This window comes from Calidris pugnax, unplaced genomic scaffold (genome assembly GCF_001431845.1).
Source record: "Calidris pugnax isolate Ruff unplaced genomic scaffold, ASM143184v1 scaffold201, whole genome shotgun sequence".
NCBI classification, from domain to species: Eukaryota; Metazoa; Chordata; class Aves; order Charadriiformes; family Scolopacidae; genus Calidris; species Calidris pugnax.
This window is the reverse complement of record NW_015090933.1, coordinates 353,372-369,821: the sequence shown is the minus strand read 5'-3', so window position 1 is coordinate 369,821 and position 16,450 is coordinate 353,372. Positions and strand designations below refer to the sequence as shown.

The window sequence follows — 16,450 nt, the reverse complement described above, 5'->3', positions numbered from 1 at the left end:
TATAGAACTTTATACAGATTATCACTCGCTATGTTCTTCATTTTCTCTGTGCCTGTTTTGAGACATTGGGGTCCAAACTGCAGCAGTACTTCAGATTTGCAGTTGTCTTACAAATTCAGAAATGAAGTAGAGCTCTCATTAAACGTTTATCAACACAAACTTCAGGAGAAAGGGGAATATACTTGGGATTTATAAACTAAAACTAGTTCGCAAATACCACAAACCTGCATTCTCTCTCCTTTTAACTGTCCATTTTTTGTTTGTGTTGATATTTATTTTCAAAAAAGAAACCACAAACAACTAACAACAAGTAGGAAAACTAGAGTTGTCAAAGCTGAAAAATCACAGGAATCAGGAAATGCAAAAATCAAAGACCGAATGACAACATTGACTCAGCTGTGTCACATGTATGTTTTCTTTTACTCTGGTGTTAAGTTCACAACTTAATAAATTGCTGTGGACATCATTACATTTATTCCACACAACAGACAGGACGTGAATTGTGGTTAAGCTGACATGCTAAAAGCTCAACACTTGCATTTTCTGATTTTGTGCTATTTTAATTGCGCAAACATGAAACTGCACAATTCTTAAATGAATTTAAAAATAGCAAGATTACTTGAGACTGTTTTACTAAAGTCCACATCATATTAGCAAAGGAGGCAAGTTTTCATGATAATTGAGCTGGATTCCTCAGCAAAACCATTATTTTCAACACTGCATCAATTTGGAGAAAGACACTCCTTCCAGAATCCCGTGTGATTTAGAATATTTCCTTGTTATGTTTTATTTCTCAATTTTTTATTTTCTGCTTCATATGACCAGGTCTGTATACTGACGATGAAAGATGTTTTAACATTTTGACTAGATACACGCTTATGCATAGTCTCACAGATCTCATATACACAGTATAATCTATAAAGCTTTAGATATTCTTTTTTTAGATATAAGAATTCACAATCTTAATTTCATATACTGCAGCCCTCTGCATTTTTCTTTGCCTGTAACATAAGGATATTAATTTTAAGCTACAGAAATAAAGGAAGCATTCAACAGTACCTGAATGAGAGTCATGGGCAGAGCTTGGATGCATTGGATGCATAACAGTATGTTATGTATCCAATAAGTATGTATCCAATAAGGCAATTAGGAAAACCCCAAAGTTAACTTTTACCCAGGAAAGTGTTGGCATACTTCTTAAGTTCAGAATTCAGTTTCTAATTTTTCATTTTTCAGAAGTATTTTGAAAATGTGGTTTCAGACACGTTTTAACAATTCACATCCCTTATCGGTCAATCAACACTGCAATGTCTTTAGTCCTCCTTACTATGATTCTCTTACTATGAAATGATTTCTCTTACTATTGCTATGAAATATGTACCCTTGGAGATGCTCAAAAGATACTGAGTAAGTTGGCTCTGTTTGAACAGGGAGTTGGCCTGGATCACCTCCAGAGGTCTCTTTCAACCTCAATCATTCTGTGATACAAGTTTCTATTTCCTCTTTTCAACATTGTCGTTTTGCCTTATGCAGAATCTTTGAGGCTACGGAAAACAAGAAAAGAATTCTGCACAATCACAAAGGATTGATCTAATATTTCAATTTCCCATAAAGTTCTTTTAGGTATACTTGGCTGGTTGATATGCTAGAGCTGAAATACAGTAACAAGGATATTAGCAAGGCATGGTACAATACCTTCCTCTTGCTGGCTGCAATGACAGCAGGAAGCCATCGACTCTCCCTAGTGTCCATTAGTAGGAAAACAACATCATGAGCATCAATAAGCTCTTCCAGTTTAGCCACATCCTTCCGAGCCTGTGCCATTGTTACTTCAGAAAAATTCACTGGGTGGCCTGGCATAGGGATGCTCATGTTGTAGCCTTCTGAACTCTAGATGGAGACAGACAGAAAAAGCAACATATTAAAAAAAGATAACCTTGTGACTGAATAGAATTCTTATCAAGCTCAACACAACACTGTATAGTACAAATTTCAATTACTGTTTGGCAGAATGGCAACTTTATCAATACCATCTCTCCATGTACCAGTGCTGTGCACTGAGGCACAGTGTGGAAGTTTCTGATGGAATGGCAGTCCCAGCTGCTGGATTTATGCAGAGCAGCTTGATGCAAACACACTGGTTTGGGTGATGAGAGCAGACCAACCGCCTGCAAGTGCCTGAAATAACAAGCCCAGTCTCTCACAAGGTCTTATGAGGTCTGGCAAATCACTACAGGAAGACAGCTGAACCGCTCCTGATCCCAGAGGTAACAAACATCACTACAAAAGCAAGCAGACAGATCTTATATATGATTATGCTGTTAAACTTAGATAAAATCTTTGAGCTGGATTATCTTTCCAGCCACTTCACACACAATGTTAACAGAATGTAGTTTATATTTCTGATATTGAATATTGACTCAATTACAGTAAGACAGATGTGAAGTATCACACATTCTCCTCTTTGTTTTAAATTCTTTGCGAGAAGAACAATAGTCTCAAATGATTTTCATGTAATTCAACCAGCCATATGTGACCTTGATATAGAAGAAAATCACTTCTGAGACTTGTTACTCCAGCCCTTGGATGTCTGGAGGCCTGCACTGTGCAGATGCTGAAAGCGCCTGTTCTTATTGCAGAAACATATGCCTCTTCCAACTCCGTATTTGGGCAAGGCATATTGAGCAGAAAATGGCTAAAGAGCCAAATAAGCATATACAATGCATATACAATGCAAACAATTAACTCACTCATTTGGAAATATGTTAACACAATCTGCCAGCCATCTGCTATAAGAGAATAATGGATCCTTCATATGTGTCACCGAAGCATAGGTCTTGCCAAAGTCTCCCTGCTTGTCGCTCTGCCGTAAGCAACCAACAATTTATAAGCTAGATGAACCAAACAAAATTACATGGAAAGAGAGCAAAAGAATATTGGTGGAATGTGCTTTTGTATGTGCAACTCATAAATCCAGGTGAGCCAAATAACCAGAAGGGTGAAGTATACATTCTAATCCTAAATATCCCTAAAGATAAAAAGAAACTGACATATAGCCGCTTAGGGAAACTAATTCGGGTAATATCTACATTAACCATACCAAGGGATGCACCTTTTCTTTTTCCCCTTCTTGCTCCTTGCCCACACTCCCACCTCCAAGAGGAAAAATGTAGAGTCCACAGTGACCTGGTATGCTGCCAACTGGGCAGCCCCACCATGTCCAGTGAGGACAGACTGGGCTCTGCATCACCAGCACAGACATCGAGCAGTTACTGGAGGAAGTTTTACCTTCACTGTTATTATCTGTACTGCATACAAGGCCTGATTTAACAGATAAATATAACTGACACTGTTGGCGACTTAAGAGGTTGATTTTTGTCCAAAAAAAAAAAAAAGAAGACAAGTAAACAAATAAGTTGAGTACCAGCTGAATGAAAATCTGGTAACGAGGTTTGTAAAATATTAAAATCTTACCAGAATTCAGAACAAGTAAACAAATAAGTTGAGTACCAGCTGCATGAAAATCTGGTAAAGAGGTTTGTAAAACACTAAAATCTTACCAGAATTCAGAAAAAACTCTATCCAGTGACTGTAGCTGTAGGAATACATACAATTCCTGCAACTTCAATAGCTTCAATTTTATTTGAATAACTGTACCTTGACAAAAAGGCACCAGTCACAAGCAAAAGTGGCTGAGGTGCACTTTTGCAGCCGAATGCTGGCAAAGAGAGTTAAAAGAGTACCTTGCAATGGCACATGCACATTAGCAAATTTACATATATACTCAAAGAAAGATCTCGTTCATTCCACAGAATTCCAAAATCTCAGGGAATCTCTACACAACAAGAAGAATTTTGCTTGACTGCACAGAAAAAGGCTTCGATTTTCAGACCAGAACCTTCATGGTAACAAAAGATTAAAAATGCCTCCACACTACACAAACAATATTATTTAGTTACCATCTCATAAAGTATGAGAATCATGTACTTATTAAAAAAAAAGGGACTCTACGTTGACATGTGCAAAATCATAAAAGATAATGCACTTTTCAACAGTTTCATTGACAGCTGACCAAAGCTGTGCTTGAGGCTCCAGTGCTTTTGTTCTGAGTTTTTTTAAAGCAAACAGACATCAAAATATTGCAGTTTCTGGTGCTACCACAACCTTCTTTCTCATTTTTATTCACATTCCTATTAACTTTCTGCGTTTTTTGTTAAACCGTGACTCGGATCACTTAAGAGATATCTGTGCTCAATGGATTAAACCTGAATAGAAGCGTGCCGTGGGCAGGTACACAGAAAATTGAGAAATGTGATGCTGCAATCATTAAATTTTTCCATTGGAATTACCTACATAAAGTGGCCCCCCATGCAGTACAGTACAAAGGATGATAAAATGCTGAATACACTGGAGTTTCATGCCTGAATACTTCAGGGAATTATTGTATAAGAGTGTCAATAAAGTTAAATTCCACAGCAGCTATACCAATGATTCTGTGCATTACCTACTTGTAAGGAAAGGCTGTGAATCCATAAATTCTGCTATTTCCGAGTCCCCTCTTCTTTTTTATTATAAAATTCTAAGCTACAGTTAATGATAATCTTAGAAATGGAATGAAACAAATCAAACTCCTTGCCAAAGCATTCCTTCTTGTTTCATTTGTAATGATGAGGTGATTATTCTTCCAACTAGAAAGGATGTAAAATTAAAAAAATAAAAAAGAATTCACATACAGCAGTCAAGCACTTCAAAGTCAACCAGGAGAAACTGCATTTTTTGTGCAAAATATTACTCACATGGAAATCAAAGAAAGTAAATTAGACTGCAAGTGAATTGCACAGAAACATACCACCAAATTTTCAGAACTGCCTTCAGAACCAGCATTACTTCTCGGATTCCCAGCGGCTTGAAAGGACTGTGTGGGTTTCCAAAAGCAAGAGACAGCTTTTGGTAACTCCTTTGGTATGAAAGAAACGAGCAGGCTCAAAATCTTTTTATTCAAAGACATTTATACTGATAAATATGGGGTTTGGTAACAGCAACAGTGCAGTCTGCAGTAACAGATGCATCTCTATTTTGAGAAGTCCAGAAAAATCAGCTGGGTTATAAAAATCTCCTGCTACAGTAGCTTCACTGTCCAAACCACCCCAAAGCACCAAGATTTTACCCAGGCTAATTAAAGACTTACTGTTAGTCCATGTGCTTGGCCTGCTGCTTAGAGCTCAGCACGCTCACATGCTGTCAGCATGGTATTAACTGTTTGAACCAGAGTTTGCACTGTTAAGCCCTGCGAATTTTTGTTAATGCTAGTTTGTTATTTCTTTGTATATTTACTGATGGTCAAACACAGTACCTCTCCTCCATGAATTCTACTACAGAAATGAATTTGACCCAAAAATATATTAGAAACATTCTATCCCAAAGATACACAAGATCTGTGCAACTGCTTTCTCCTCATTTGTGCCACAAAGCAATGAAACTAGGTTTGGGTCCCACTGAAGGCTGATCAGACATCACCCATCCCTGGTACGAGGAAACAGCAGAGAATGTGTAACACTGATGGGGATAATGTGCTAAGGAAACAGTGGTAGATGCAGAACATTTGAGGGTTCCTTACATACAGGTTGCACATTGTGAGTTGTTACTGAACAGGTAAATTAGTTTTTTCCTATGTGTACCATATGTCCTAACACTTACTGACACAGGCTCACTAAAGCATTGTTATTTGTTCCTTGTTATTACTGGAAGTTCCTCTGCAGGTTATATTTAGCTTTTTTTTTTTTTTTTTAATGCACAATCTCAAGATTCCATAGCACAGCCTGGTGTTTGTTTCTAACAAGAAAACTCATAACACTAACTTTTGATCTTTATCTCTACATGCAAACCTATACCATTCAGGATTCCACAAACAGCTTTTATTTCTTCTAATTGAACTACTCATTCTTTCTTAATACTCCTACTCTCATTTTCTCGAGTTTAAAAAGCGAAAAGTCATGCGGCACTAATCCTCGTTAGCAACATGTTGGTACTCCATGTGACAGTGCACAGATGCTTTCTTTTCTGCACTTATTCTACTATTTAATATTTCTGTAACTAAATGAATGTCACCAAGAAACAATAACACTGTAGTGCAGCAAGGTTCAATCACATTCTAGGAACTTTCAGATTGTCTCTTCTGATTCACTTATCAAAAGTGAAATGTTTAGTGTTTTTTCATACTGGGGATCACTGTTTGATATTCAAACATTCACTGACTTACTGCTGAGTCCCAATGTGATTTTATAAATAATGACAATAATAGGATCAACACAGATAAAAGCAGAACAAAACCACAGAGCAATCCTTGAGTCAAACTAAATGAACCTAAAAACATTTGGAAACCCTCTTCTGTAAAGCTTGTTCACAACCCTGATCATCAGCAACATAATAGATCTATATTCCACTGTTCATAACTCAATAATATTGTGACTAGTAACATAATTAGTTGCATTTTAACTACAGAATTACATAGTAAGTATACAAAACTCATTCTCATGACACTAAGTGGTTAAGATACTGTTTGCCAGCTGAGCTGAGTAACTACAGCTACTAATTCTGAGACAGTCTCTATTCCAAAGCAAAAATTATAAACAGCTGAGTGACTTCTATCACATGCTGAATGAGTATTACAAAAATGTTCTTCGTGATATAGAAAGCTGAGAGCTTGTCTATTCTGAAATTATAAGCCATACCAATCCTTTCCCAAGTGAAAGATGAAACTAAGAGAACTGCAAATATTTGTAAGTTTGGGGTTTTTTTCAATCTGCTTTTCTTTTTAGCATTCAAAAGTAGATGTGTTTGAACATGAGCACTGAGTAACATTCATATGATACACATCCCTGGAGTCAAAGAGGATAAAAGCTGTCATTCCTGGGCCTTTCATCATCAGGTTTCTAAAACAACATAAAAAATTATTCCCATTCTTTGCTCCCTTTCAACTACTTCATTCTGACAGTGAGTTGTTGCCATCAGGCTCCCCAAAAAGAGGAGTCCTTTGGTCAAAGCGCAACATCGATATCTTCCCCAGGCTGCTACAAACTACTGCCCTTTTTGGATCTGATTCAGTTTGCTTAGTTCTTGAAGAAATCAAAAGCAGACAAGAAAGCTCTCTTACAGCATCTTAATACTGTGTATTATATTGCTATGCAAAGCAAGTTTCTAATCAATACTTGCCGCTGCTAAATTATTCTGGGCAAAACCAACAGAAAAAACAGCTTTCAGTTTTAAAAGTAAATTTTTTTCTTTTACTTGTACTACATTACTGATCATTTGTAAAGTGTCCATCTGCTGTAATCATGGGAACCTTAGGTCATTTCATTCCAACAGCAGCAAAACCAGTTAATGATTAAGTATTTGTCTCTTGTGTAGAAAATCAACTTCAGTAAGATTGAAAATTTGGAGTATAAAACATAGTAGGAAATCTCAACAATATATTTATTATGCCCTACAAGACCCTCTCCTTCCGTAACAGCCAAGTAATGTCTCTAAACTCACATTTAAGACCAGAGTGGGAAAACACAGTATTAAAGGCAGACATTACTGAAAGTTCCTTAAGACACGCTATAGAAAGGAAAAAAAAATTACTTCACTATCAACGAGCTACAAAATGATTCAGATGATCCTTAATTATATTTCACTATTACAAGTATTTACTGTCTCAATGAAGTCTGACAGGCATACAGTACTTGAGGTAAAACGCTTCTAAGCAACCAATGTAACACCTGTGTAGTATTTTTCCCACTCATAATAATGCTGAATTACTAGAACTTGGAGTAGTTATTTAAAGTCACTCTCTTCCAAGGAATGTTCTTCCAAGAGTCTTCTCTTCCAAGGAAGATATTAACACATTTTAAATACTGCTCTTACCACTCCTGGGAAGATTTTCTGCAGCCTCTCTGCTGCTGCGAGTGCCTTGGGCTTCCCACCGCTGAGACAGTCTTCGAACTCATAGAGTGGCTGTCGTACTGGGTTGGAGTAGGAGATCTTTGCATTGTCCACAAATGTTATCTTCCTGACTCCCCAACCCTAAATGAGAAAGTAATTTAACTCATAAGTACAACGGGCTTAGCCATAGTCTTTTGAGTAACGCCAGAAACTCAAGAGGAGTTTTGTCCAATTTTTCTAGAAAGATCTACAAAAGCTTTTGAAGATTTTCACAGCAAGAACCTTGTACTTGCACTGAATTAAAAGAACAGAAAATTTGGTCTCTCCAAATATATCATTTAGCAGTAAACCTTCAAAATCCTACTGAATTCGGTGGGATGTGATAATCATCCCTGAAAATGACTATCAGCACAGTTATTTACTTCAAGTACTTACTGTGTATTTGATCGTATTAGCTTAATAGTTTGTTTCAGGATTTCTTGTTCAATCTTTTTTTATGTGAATTCAAAACAAATTACTATTCTGCTAAGGTTATCTTATTACCTGCTATTATATTATTATCAGAATTTCAAGTTATTTCCATTGAGTACAGATCTCACCTCTTCCCCACAATTTGTAACATCAACTACTATGTATTACGTGTACATTAATACAGAGGAATACAACTTTTCTGTTATGTGCCATGGCAGCTGCTCAAAAAAAAAGAAATCATATAGAATTTATGAGAAACAGCATATAATTTTTAAGATTAACTCAGTACTTACCATCAAGGTCCTTGCAACGCTACAACCCAGTGTACCAGCTCCTAACAGCAGACACTTGGCAGACACAATTTTTTCCAAATCAAGGGTAGGCACCAACCGCCAGCACATCAATTTCAAATTAAGATCCACTGATGATTCTGCTAACCTATACCATGAAATAGATTGCAACACACTCTGAATGTTCTTGTGTTTCTCCAACAATGCAATTACTTTTATTTCAACTGAAGAGAAAGAATTCAATAATTCAAGATTCAGGTAATATGAAGAATGAAGTCTCCCAAGCATACTTCCACCTAATAATAAGGTGCATGGCAAGGAGATCAGAAAAAGATAATTCCCTGCATCCAGTTCTATCTCTCAACATGAAATATTACACTTGCCTTCTCAGGAATGGAGTCAGTTCTTTGTGGAAGTTTTAGAAGGAAAATGAGGTAGGAAATCCATGTTCAACCTATTGTCAGATTTATGTATTCATCAGAACGGAAGGTGTTAAAACTCTCCTCAAGTCAGGTTATCACAAATAATCCATAGAGTAATAACTGGCAAGTCATGGCCAGTAATAACTGGCACGTCAGAAGAAAAAAAAAAAATCCATCCAGAGCATGACTATCTCATTCACTGTCTTACTTCCTCTGTCCAAAAGAGTATATCACATCTCACAGAATGGTAAAGCCTATCCTTCTACTCACTCTCATATGTCTCCTTAAAATTCTCTTGCCTTGCTTGTGTTCAAATGAGATACGCACATAAATTCTCAGCTTCCTGACAGTTTCATTCCCTTATCCTTCATAAATGTAATTTTTGCCAGTATCCACTAAATTATTTGTTCAACAAGGATTTAAGATGACAGCTGCCAAGCCTGGCATATTACCAACAGTCTCTGTGGGAATTAACAGAAGTTTGCATGCATACTAACTAAAGAAAGTCAAGTTACATTTACTTAAAGAATTAAGAGCCCTCAGATGACCCTCCTCTTATGTCTATGATCATACTCTGAATTGCCACAATGGCATGACAAAAATGGCTTAGCCTGACAGGTAAAATATGTTAACCTAAAGCATTATTACATCAACATACTCCTACAGTGTTGCAAAGTCAAGATCACACATGTAGTCAGTGAAAGCAGATGAGGTCGTGTCATTAGACTGTTTCCAATCCATTGCCCTTATGTTATGTGCAGAACAATAAAAATAACTAAGGTCACATTTCCTGAGCTCTTTCTTGTCACACCCTAATAATTACAAAAGGCTAAATTCTTCTCCATGTTTATTTTCATTATATTTAACAACTTGCAGGTTACAGAATTCAATGAAAAACACAGGTCTGTAACACTATGACCTACATTCCACTCGGTTTTAAATATAATTTGAAATTTTAAGCTCGAGTCAAAAATTGCAAACACTTCTGCTGCACACAGTGTACTCTGCTCTATTAAGGTCCTTACCTCCAATAGGACTGTCCAAAGTACATACAGTGTACGTGTTACTCTATATTCTGACCTAACAAAGACAGACAGACCTTGCATTTCACCTTTCAACTTGTTATGGCTTAAGCCCAAGCAAAGAAAACTATAGAAATTTAAAAGATAATAAACAAACCTTTTTGGATCCATGCATTCACTGAGATTCACCATCCTTGGACCCATGCCTCCCTTCTGGTTTTTCTCCCATCCAACAGCTTTTGGACAATCTGTTTGACATGTTAAAAAAAACAGGAAGAAGGAAATAAAGAATGAAAACCTTAATATTACAGGATAGAAAAAAGAAATTTTGCTGGATTTAACCTTGTTGAAAAAAACCAAATTCTAAACCCATAAGCAAATAATCTGTATCTCAACAACCTAGTATACATTGCTATAAAAATTTGGCTGTTTTATATCAACTGAAAGCATGGCTTCTTGGAGAAGTGCTTTACTCTCAGGTGTCCAATGTTCAGTTTGCTTCAAACCTAGGAGAGAAATGGCATTATTCCTCATCAGGCCTCCAGATCTTTAATGTCAAACAGACTGCCATGTTCAGAACTCAGTAAATTTTGCCAAGTTCAATCATCTCTTCAACAAATTAAAATCCATTTGAAATAACAGCGTACACAACGATTTAGTAGCATTAATTTCTTTTTTCCGTCTTCACGGTGATCAAGGAGGGAGGGAAAAAAAACGGGATTTTTTTTTTTCTTATAATGGATTACCTGGGCCAAGGGTTGTCTCTGGAAGTTTTATTTCAAAGATAATGCTGTGTGTTATGTCTCTCACCCCTTGCATGGTCCTATCTCTGAAACAGAGCACTTCAATTGACTGGAGAACGCTGCCCCTGCCGTTTAGAAAAGATAAATAGAGACACGCAACTTCTTTAATAGGAAAGGGACTTTTAAACACTATTTCACACAGGTTTAGTCTCTTGCAGATTCTGAATACGGCTTTTTCTGTTAGTACTGAAACACTGTTGTTCTTACCAGGTATAAAGAAAAAACAATTGCTTAGTATGTGAAAATGACTAGTTTGTTGTGAAACAGCTCTAAAGAAATGACACTGTCAGCCTGTCCTGTGTCATTGATACAGTGCTGCAGGACAAACTGCATATTTAGAGGATTAAAAAGCAGGGACGCACTAGAGCACACATCAGGTGACACGATGCACTTGCCATGGCAGAAGCAAGACACTCTTAGCTTTCGATATATTATAATTGTTTTCTCCTCAAAAATCCAAATCAAATACTTAGAACTTTAGTTTCTAAAATGTGTGATTCTAATTTTCAGAATGTGTGAAGTTCTCTGGGCACTTACACATCATTCTATGCTACAGTTCAGCTCACAGCCCAGAAAACACCATACCTAAATGAGGACTTCTTCTCCCTGCTGTGTGCTTTGCAATAAAACATAAAAAACTATGAAAATGTAACTTAATGACACTTTTCTTACAGCAACACAATTTTATATGACACTTTAAATGATACTTTTTTTCAAATACCAGAGTGTAAAACTATGTCCTGTCTTCCCAACTTCTGCCCAACAGAAAATTCTAGAAGGTACACTATAAGAAAACTTAGAAGTATCTGATTTTCAAAATTTAGGTCTACTATTACTTGGCACTAATTAATTATCTAAAATCACAGGATACTTTAAACAAGATTTGTAACAGCTAGAGGGTATTTGGCAGGGTCTGAAGCATGTATTTCCAGGTACATGCATGCATGGAGGATTAGGAATAATAGAAACTTGTGACTGACAGAAGTAAAAAAATAGAATAACATGCAAAATCAGAATCATCGAAGGTGAGTCATGTCAAGGTTAAAAGTTAAATCTCAGATGGGTGACATGAGTCAAGTGCCATGTGGGGAAAAACGCCTCATTTGATATCAGCCAATAAATAATCTTTGAGGCAAAGAATAAAATAGATACCATTTATAAGCTGCCAGGATCAGGAAATTTCTCAGCGGCCATCCTGGATACTGGGATAAGTTACATGGATCATAGACTCCAATTGTCACCTGCAAAAAAAATTGCTGTAATGAGAAGTCACCTATCCACACCGATATTCAGTTTACAGTAAAAGTTATCTGACATTTTAAATGTAAAACTTCTGGACAGAGAAGGCCTACACACACATTTTATATATTTTAAAATGTTTCATACATCCTCACACAAGATTTCAGTCAAATGTTTGCCAGAGTTTTAAGATTTGTTCAGTTCAGCCCCTTTATGGACATTCATTTTTCACTACAGTACGTGCACCTTCCTTAAACACGCCATTATGGGAGAAGCCCAACAACTGAAGCCTTGGTCTCAAAACAAAATTCTATACTGATTTTGGGATGATCAAAAAGCGAAAGGGGACAGGCCAGCAAGATGTCAAGGCAAAAGAAAAAAAGGAATAAATATCACTTGTTAAGCCAACCTTCAAGATGGCATCTAAATAAAGGAACTGGACATTCTGTCTCATGTTCAAGCAATGTAATACCACGCTCATAGATGCCACTGAGGCATCTAAACTAGGAGCTTAGTTCACAGTCAATGCAGAACCAAAACACATCCAGAGATCAGAAATAGGATGGCCATGAGCAGGCAGTGTGCAGCTGCAGCCCAGAAGGCCAATCGCATCCTGGGCTGCATCAAAAGATGCGTTGCCAGCAGGTCCAGAGAGGGGATTCTGCCACTTTACTCTGCTCTGGTGAGACCTCACCTGGAGTATTGTGTGCAGGTCTGGAGCCCTCAATATAAGAAAGACATGGACCTGATGGAGCAGGTCCAGAGGAGGGCCACAAGGATGATCAGGGGGATGGAGCACCTCTGCTACGAGGACAGGCTGAGGGAGCTGGGGTTGTTCAGCCTGAAGAAGAGGAGGCTCCGGGGAGACCTAATAGCAGCCTTCCAGTACCTGAAGGGAGCCTACAGTAAGGCTGGGGAGAACCTGTTTAGAAAGGCCTGCAGTGACAGGACGAGGGGAAATGGCTTCAAGCTGGAGGGGAACAGATTTAGACTGGAGATGAGGAGAGGGTTCTTCACTGTGAGGGTGGTGGAGCACTGGAACAGGTTGCCCAGGGAGGTGGTTGAGGCCCCTTCCCTGGAGATATTCAAGGAGAGGCTCGACGAGGCCCTGGGCAACCTGGTCTGGTTGGGGGTGTCCCTGCTGACTGTGGGGAGGTTGGACTAGATGACCTTTGGAGGTCCCTTCTGGCCTGGACAATTCTATGATTCTATGAAATATGGCACAGCCTACCTTTAGATATGCTGAAAATCTGAACTTAGCCACCACTAGCGATACCTGTGTCTGTCACATCTACAGAGCTCTTCCCTCCTGCTTCTTTGCCTATAGATGGACTTAGAGTGACTGGTCTTGACTCCACCACATCAGTGAGGTGTCCCTAAAAGAGTCCCTAGAACAGGGGCCCACTACCCATCCCTCCTCCCAGCCTTACATTGCTGCTGCTTTGCAGCTGCTGACTCCAGCAGGCATAAGACCCCGCAGTAAGCTGATTCAATTTTGTAAACTAGCAGAAAATTAACTCAGCAACAGCAAAAACATATTTTTCTTCCAGGGGAGCGAGTGCCTTTGGCTCATTGAAATACAAATAAACTCTACAGGCAGCATTGATGCAATAAATCTTACCCGACAGGTCTAAAATTTGGCACTGCAAAGTGAATGTTAATGAAGAAATATATTCCAGATGATTACAGATTTCTCTCATATTGAGAATGTCCCTATGTTTTATCTGTGACCCACTATTGTAGTAACACTACCATTTAAAATCCCAACCTTCACATTTTTATTTTACAAAGAACTGCAGACCTAGGTCTCAATTTCAGAAAAACAAATTTGGAAAAGAAAAAAAATAATTGAAGACCAAGTATTGTAAACCAGAACTAAAACACTTTTATAAGGTAAGACCTCCTTAAAAAAATTATCTTTTTTGCACTTACTAACTCTTCACCATAACTTAGAATTTTGTTTCCTAACACTTCAGTGACACGCAAGACAAAAATAAAGTTTGAAGTTCACCAAAAATAAGGCCAGTAAAGCATTCAGAAAGGCCTAGCAAAGTTCAGCAGCTGAGCAAAGTGATCCAAACTGGACTTCAGTGTACATAAACACAAGCCAACCAAACCAGTCAACTCTTGCTGTGATGACATTTGCTTCACCTTTCAGTACAATTCTTTGCTAACTGAATGCAATGGACAGCATTCACTTTACACTAAAAGGACGGGCATGATCTCTGCATCTAACAAGAAGAAATATCCCAGGTTCTTCTGGTGCACAACCCATCCATCTTCCAAAATGACTCAGCATTTACCTTGAACATTCTTCATATACAGATACCCTGCAATTTTTATCCAAAGCTCTCATGTTATAACATGTACATGTGGCAAAACACAAGCTGAAAGCTGAAAGTTGAGAACTCCTATACAGTATTCTCTGATTAATGGTACCACAACCAGCAAATACATAAAATATAGGAGTACTAATTTTTAGTACACAAACAATAAAAGAGATGTTTTGCATTATTATAGCATTATATGTAAAGTGGCTGGAAAAATTTAATTGTTATGCTAACTCTTTCATAAACTTACATTGTTTCTGTTTTGAGCACAAGGGAGACAGAGCAAAAAGAACTTTGTTTTCAAGCTGACCATTAATCTGATGTCATTGGGCTTTTGCGTAAAACCTAGAGACACTTCACACAAAAATCAATCCAAGCTGCTGGTCTTCAGCTATTTACCCACTCTATTCATTGGCAAACATTGTGCCCAGCTTAGTATTAGAGACTCTTCACAAACCACCTGGAAGTTAAATATTTGCAGGTTATAAAAAGACATAAAATTCTCCTTACCTTTCCCCCTTGGTCTTGGAAGAAGCCATCCCACTTTTTCAGCAGAGATATCACAACAGAATTGTCATGATACTTGATTAAAAAATAAGGTAAGGCTGTAACCCCCTCTTTCTGGCAAAGTTCATCATACGCTTTCTGAAGCGCTTGAATCTAAAAGCAAAAAGACAACTGTAACCAAAAGTTTTAACAATCTTATACAGAATCACAGAAAGTGTTTTATAGCATCTGGGAAGGCTGGCTCACTCAGATAATCTTAGAATACAGCACGTTCAGAAATTTTAAAGCACAGTATGACCACAATAACCAAGATAAAAAATTCAGTTGTTAAAAAAGCATTTGTCAATGCAAATTTTAAACAGGGGCATTACTATAACTGCCACAAACTGATCTACCAGTAGAAATTAAAACAAGATATAAATCTCATTCTGAGAGTCACAGTAGCTTTATAAGAAATCTCTCCCTGTATCATTAGCAAAAGAATAGGGTCCCATTCAATTTATTTTGTTATATGTATTTTCAGTGTTTAGTTGAAACTCTGGTGTTGGATCACGACAGGTATTTTTACATGATTATTACAGAACTAAGGAGGGTCTTCTGAGAAGACAGAAGCTAAGCATTTTTTACTGAAAAAAACAAAACAGTTCTCATTGATTATTATGCCATTAAAAAGCTGTTCAAGGTTTTGCATTAACTTCTATCAAAGTACAAAGTCACATGTGGGCAAGTTGATTTTTTTCATCCTTTAGCACTGTAATATGAAAGAAACTACAAAAAAAATGTTAACTTGTCTCCTAAAAAAAATAAATATCTTCCCTATCCAGTTCTTCATCTTATGAAATCATGCACTTTATTAATAACTTTGTAACTGATGACTTAGGTCTCCCTTTAAAAAAGTATCTTAATGATATAATGAGTTTCAAAAACATAGCTATATTTTCAATAAGCTGTATATAAAAAATTAGAACTGACTCTTCAAGAATTGTTTGCCACATCTGCATCTAAATGAAAAAAGCTGAAGTGATGTTAAGCTGAAAGATTTTATGAAATAAAGAGAAAAGAGGTAAACAAAAAACCCACATGGAAATAAGGAAAGCGAACATTTTAAAAGAAATTAAGTTCTCAAATTAACTCAGTATGTGCCAACATAGATATTACATTTTATAGCCCACAGAACTGCTTAGTGCTACAGATTTCACAACATTTAGCATTTTGATTACCTGATTTAATGGGAATCTGTCACCAAGACACACTGGTTTCTGAATTATATGTATTCCATCAGGGAAGCAGAGAGCCGGGTAGCAAAACCAGTAATAGAAATGATACTTTTTTAAATCCTAGAAAAAAAAAAATAATTGTGAAATTAGATAATAAACATATAAATCACAGTAAATTACTGTTTGGAATACTAATCATAATTGATGGTTGATGAAACTAACCATA

General features: G+C 37.1%; 1 protein-coding gene across 2 annotated transcripts in view; it reads right to left on the bottom strand.

Moving 5' to 3' along the window:
- ATG7 (autophagy related 7) overlaps positions 1–16,450 on the bottom strand; it is a 105,594-nt gene that overhangs the window by 81,009 nt on the left and 8,135 nt on the right. For both annotated transcript variants that reach the window (XM_014951705.1, XM_014951706.1), the window contains exons 6-13: positions 16,228–16,344; positions 15,011–15,160; positions 12,084–12,172; positions 10,875–10,996; positions 10,286–10,376; positions 8,688–8,832; positions 7,906–8,064; positions 1,696–1,890 (exon numbers count right to left, since the gene is read on the bottom strand). In XM_014951705.1, coding sequence (XP_014807191.1) covers positions 1,696–1,890; positions 7,906–8,064; positions 8,688–8,832; positions 10,286–10,376; positions 10,875–10,996; positions 12,084–12,172; positions 15,011–15,160; positions 16,228–16,344 — 1,068 coding nt within the window. The remainder of the gene's footprint in view (positions 1–1,695; positions 1,891–7,905; positions 8,065–8,687; positions 8,833–10,285; positions 10,377–10,874; positions 10,997–12,083; positions 12,173–15,010; positions 15,161–16,227; positions 16,345–16,450) is intronic.